The 5,359-nt window shown below is 46.0% G+C and overlaps 1 protein-coding gene across 1 annotated transcript; it reads right to left on the reverse strand.

The window, feature by feature from the left end:
* Nucleotides 1-1,455: 1,455 nt before the first annotated feature.
* On the reverse strand, nt 1,456-5,078 carry PGCKA1 (PDCD10 and GCKIII kinases associated 1). Its single transcript, XM_028126402.2, has 2 exons — nt 4,965-5,078; nt 1,456-3,959 (listed from the first exon to the last, which is right to left on the reverse strand). Exons 1-2 carry the CDS (start codon nt 4,994-4,996, stop codon nt 3,038-3,040), a joined length of 954 nt encoding a protein of 317 aa, XP_027982203.1. The 5' UTR covers nt 4,997-5,078; the 3' UTR covers nt 1,456-3,037.
* Between the last annotated feature and the right edge of the window lie 281 nt (nt 5,079-5,359).

Genomic DNA, 5,359 nt, shown 5'->3' on the forward strand with positions numbered 1-5,359 from the left:
GGACAAAATGGGCGTGTGCTAATAAGCAGCCTCAAATTCTCTTTGTGCCTTTAAACATCTGGTTTGACAGTTACAACAATTTGCTACTATCTGCCTTGGAAACCAGAGAAAAATATTTACTTTTCTATTTACATGATGGTTCAGCTTGCCCCAGGAAAAAATGTGTACATATGCACATACACAAGCATACAATATAGAAATAATTTTATATCAAAATCAAGATTTAATGTGGTAAATAGCCACATGACACAATTTGCTTAGACCATGAAAGACCAGGATGTCCCCTCCTAATCAAAGCCAGTGCCTTCCATTCAGAGTGCATCTGTGCTTTCAAGTTGTCCAGAAAATTTTAAAAATTCACTATTGCCAATCATTACTTTTCTGATACGGGGTGGCACTAGACTATAGAAAGACACTCCACAGAGTAGGATGCTTAGTCAGTTGCTAGACAACCTGGTGGATAAAGCTAAAATCTGAAATTTCTTTTCAACCTGAAGATTTGGACATCCTTTGGTAGAGCCTGGATATGGGGGTAGACAAAAGGCGTCATGACAGCTTAAAAAACAAACAAGAAAACACTCGAAAATCTTGGTCATCTGCTAACCTTTCTGAAGCAGTTATTTGCACAAAAAGAATCTTTAAAGCTTAGGAGAACTGTTAACATGAAGTATCCAGAGCAGTCTCAAAATGGGAAATTATGTACACGTGCAAGGCAAGGAGACCTGTCTGCATTAATTCCTCACCTTACCTTACCCGTTTTCTGTCTGAATTTTCTTCTTTCATCCTTCTGTTGTAGACAGCCATGGGAGGTCAGGACACCTTGTAGTTGTCCAGTCCTCCTTCCACTAGAGGGAAAGTTCAATCCCTTTCTGTTACACCAAATGTGAATACAATCTTTCAACCTCTTGCAAACTGGCTCTCTCCCAGGCTCTTGCGTTTCTGAGGCCCTGGCGTACCAGACACAGCAAGGTGACCACCTCAACACTCAATGTCTATTCTCCCTCTTCTTGGTAAGTGAATCCTGAATTCGACTGGAAAATCCAGACAGAAAGGTAAGTTTTCTTAGTCTTTCTTGCATCTAAATGTGACCACATGACTAGATATTGACCAAGAAGGTATAAATGGAAGGGAGGGAGATCCCTTCCTTCTTTTCCCTGCATGGAAAGCAAATGTCATGATTGGAATACACAGTAATCTTGAGAAGGAAGCCAAGATGATAGGAGCACAGGTAGCTGATAGGATGGAACTCTTATCACCCTGGACTACTAACTCCGGACTTCTTCTAAATACATCTCTATTTTTACATAAGCCATTTATCACACGGGCTGAACCTAATCCCAACAGATACACTTTGGGAAACTCTTGAAGGGACCACTCTCAAAGAGGAAGCATTCTGTGTACTAAGTACAATAGCAAATCCACCGATTATGCAATTAACAATGACAACAGCTTGTATTTTCAGTGCTTGGTGTGACCTTGTATGTAGAGCTGGCATGTCACCAAACAAACCCAGGGTAATGTTATGTCTGGTAAGCATTTGTAAGGGCGCCATCCTTAAAGATGCCGGGAAGCTCAGAAATCACCTTTTTATTTAAATGATCACCAGAGTGCAGTGATGACATTGACAGTATTAGAGTTTTCAGTCGTGAGGACATAAAACCATTCTTCAAGGATTTATTTTTAACAAATGGTAAGACTTAGCATTTGGTTGCGTGCCTACTGTGTGCCAGGCACTGTGATAAATACCTGCATAATCTCATTCAATCTTTACAGATACATACTATTATTCTCACTTAACGGATGGGCAAGTAGAAGGGAAAAATTATTTGCCTGAGGTCGTGTGGCAAAGCTGGAAATCAAACCAAGGTCAGCCAGGTTTCAGAGCCTGTGTTATGAAATGCCATATGAGAGCATCTCCCATGTTCATAGTTTTCCAGAGAGACTTGACCATCCTCTACATTCTCCACTGAGTCATGTCAGATGGCAGTTCTTGCTTTTATAAACCAGAAGGCTGGCATCCAGAGAGGGCTGTGGCTCATCCTTAGGTAAGATCGGAGCATGTGGTGTCATGAGTTTGAACGGCAGGGACAAACAGCCAAAGCCATTCTCAGTGAACGGACTGGTTCTCCTCACCTGTAACTCAGTAGTGCAGCCCTCGAAATGGAAAGAAACATCAAGGCTTACTGACACTCAGTCTGGGAAATGAGAACTACCTTTGAGTTACGACAGACAGACACATGTTGTTATATTTTAATCAGAATCGACATTAGGTGGCGTAAAACATCTATCTCTTCGCTCTTCCCAATCTCATGAACTTAAAACTCAAATACAACACAAGCAGTTTTCAGAATTATTTTGGCCAGCCTCCCCAGTCCCAAAGGAGATTAAAAAGTAATAATGTAAAAAAGTTAAGGTCAAGGTGTCTTAATATCACAGCTAATGACTAACCATTTGCTTACTGGTGGCTTCTGCTCCATCCTGAAGCCTGCTGAGTTTAACTCCATGTCAAACAAGTGGTTAGTGATTAGTTCCCTGGGTGACTGTCCCTGAAGGCAAGCCATGCTCTGGGGACACACTAGGCACTTTCAGTGGGGGTAGCTACTTTTTCCAGGTTGGGTACAATGGCTCTCAAAAGCAAGACAACGAATTTACAAACAGAATGTTCCGTGATTCTGTGCCCTTGGTGGTGGGGGGTGGTGGGGATTAAGCGCTGGGATTTCAGAGCATTCTCAAGAACATCTGTCCCAGATGTTCTGGAGGGAGATCTGTGGGTCGACGAGTAGGCTGTTTGATTCCCGCATGCGCTGTGGGCACCTGCACTCTGATTTTTATTCTGGCGCCCTGAGTGATCGCCCGTCCACACAGTGGTGCTGTCCATACTTAACAGCAAGCGACCTGGCGCGGGCACCCGCGATCATCAGAGCGGACGCTGACGCAAACAACCTGTAAGGCTGCGGGGGGCACAGGCTGCGGGGCACCAGCTCCGACCACGGAGCACGCGCACCCCACGTGCGCGCAGCGACACCTGCTCAGGGCCCTAATCTGCCTCGTCCACGTCTTCTCCAGCGGTAGCTGCTTCTAAGGCTGCGAGGGCTTCGGCCACGGCCGCATCCTCATCCTCCGCGTCCCTACCCGGCTCTCCCGCGGAGCCAGGTGCATCCTCCCAGCTGGTTCTGGAATCGACCAGGGGCGCGGCCTGAGCAGCATCCTCTGCTTCAAAGTAGACACTTAGGCCTTCTGTTGCCACGGCCTCGCTTAACGAATCCCAGCTTCTCTTCAAGGGGAAGGGCATGTTCAAACCGTGCTCCCCGACCCTGGGGGAAATTCCCGCCGGGGCTTCTTCGTCAGTCTGGCTCTTGGAAAGACAGTGCTTTTCTTCCTGATCAGCTTTGTCTACAGTGGAGCCCCGAAAGGGAGGGTAATCCGGGGCCGGTATCTGGAGGTCATGGTCTTGTACTCGCAAGGCAGGACCTTCTGCCCTGGAAGAAGCTCTGGAGTCCCCATTTCGGATGAGCTGGGTCTCTTGCGAGGCCGGCAGCACACTGTCCTGTTGTCCGGGGCCCCCTCCTTCCGGGAAGGGTTGAGTTGGGGCGACGCTGTGCGCGGTCCTGACGCAGGAGCCCCTGTCTCCCCGGTGGGGCCCATGATCCCCAGTGGGCTGCAGGGGGGCGGGGCCAATGCCGTTGATGGCACTGCCAGCTCTGTCCGCACAGTATCCCCCCGCCGTGTCCCCCTGAGGGGGCGGTCCGGGGGGAGGCCAGTGGGGCTCCTGCCCGCCACAGGCTCTGCCTCTGCTGGCCGTCCTCTTCAGGCCCTCGCTCTGCAGCTCGTTTTTGTGCACGAGGACTTGGCCGCTCTGTTTGCCTTTCAGTTTACCCACGTCACCTTCATCCACCTTGCAGCTGTTCACCTCGTTGACATAGCCAGGGGAGGGCACTTGAACCGGATCAAAGAGATAGCTGGGGGTGACAAGAATGAGGGTCAGGCTAAACACTAATACACTTTATTCGTTACTACCTTTATGAATAACTAGCTTCTGTCATTAATACTTTCTCCTACAGGCTCTGCCTCCTTCTACTATTCCTGTTAATTTCTGCGATTATTCCGTTAAGCCTATATGTGTGTCTAAACCAATTAGGTAAGAGTTGGGGTAAAGGAATAGAGCCTAAGAAGAGATCCAAGAGAGAAACAAAGTAAAGTACAAAGTGATTCATGGAGTTTAAAAATAACCAAACAGGGAAATAAAACAAATGCCCAATAACAGGGGACTAAGTGGTTAAGCATATCCCCTTAATGGAATATCGTGTAGTCGTTAAAAACAATAAATATGAAGTCTGGACTAACATGAATGATACTTATAATATTTATTATGATAAATGTTTTCTGAATAAAGCCTACCATCACATTGTGATGACAATGGAAGAGAACTTATACACACACACATACATACGAATAAATGGATACAGCCATATAGCTACAGATGTAGAACTAGAATAATAAAAAGTGTTATTTGTGAAGGAAGCAAATTAGTCAGGTTTTAGTTTGTGTAGAATTCTATTCATGTGATCCAAATTATTCTGAAATAGAATCTGGACAAAATTAAAAACATGTATGTGATGGGCATGATTTATTTTCAGCGATGCCCTGTCAGGCACCATCCCTGAAACCCAAGCTTTTCTTTGTGCTGAAGCTCTCTGGAGAACTGGAAATTCAACCTAAACCAGATTTGCTCTCAGAGCATTATGTCGTTCCCAACGCGCTCTGAGCGGTGAGCAAAACAAGTTTAAAAATCTAGGCCATATGTCCTCTTAAATGATATCAAAGCAGTTCCAAACTCATAATTTCTTAGCAATGCTGGTCATGCCCCAAGAGGGATAAATGCAGTAAATCCATGCATGGTCTTTAGAAGGGCCCCCATGGTAATCCCAGATTCCTCCACTCAGAAGTTATTTTTTCAGCATTACCTTTGTATCATTTTACAGCACCTGCACCCCATCTGGATTATTTTTTGTTACCATCTGGAAAAGAAAGTTAAAAAGGAGAGAACACAGTGAATGACACGTGAATAGAAATTACGTTTGCTTTCTCTTCCTTAGATACTCCAAGTTCGTCGAGTCACAATTTTTGGCAAAAGGACAACACGCGCGTCCTGGGAACCCCTTCCTTTATACCAAATCGCAAATTCAGAGCTCTCAAACATCTGCTCACACTGGTCTCTGCCAGGCCCTTTCCGCCCACCCTGGGAGGTACCTGTGTCATCTCCATTCGGCAAAGGAGTTAACACAGGCTGAAGAATGCAAGGGGGAGAAAGGCGGGATTGAAAAGGATCCGTGCCATTTCCTAGCTCATCGCCTTGCAC

This window comes from Eumetopias jubatus, unplaced genomic scaffold (genome assembly GCF_037043125.1).
Source record: "Eumetopias jubatus isolate StellerSeaLion01/CBP00866 unplaced genomic scaffold, mEumJub1_p1.0 scaffold_2, whole genome shotgun sequence".
NCBI lineage: Eukaryota > Metazoa > Chordata > Mammalia > Carnivora > Otariidae > Eumetopias > Eumetopias jubatus.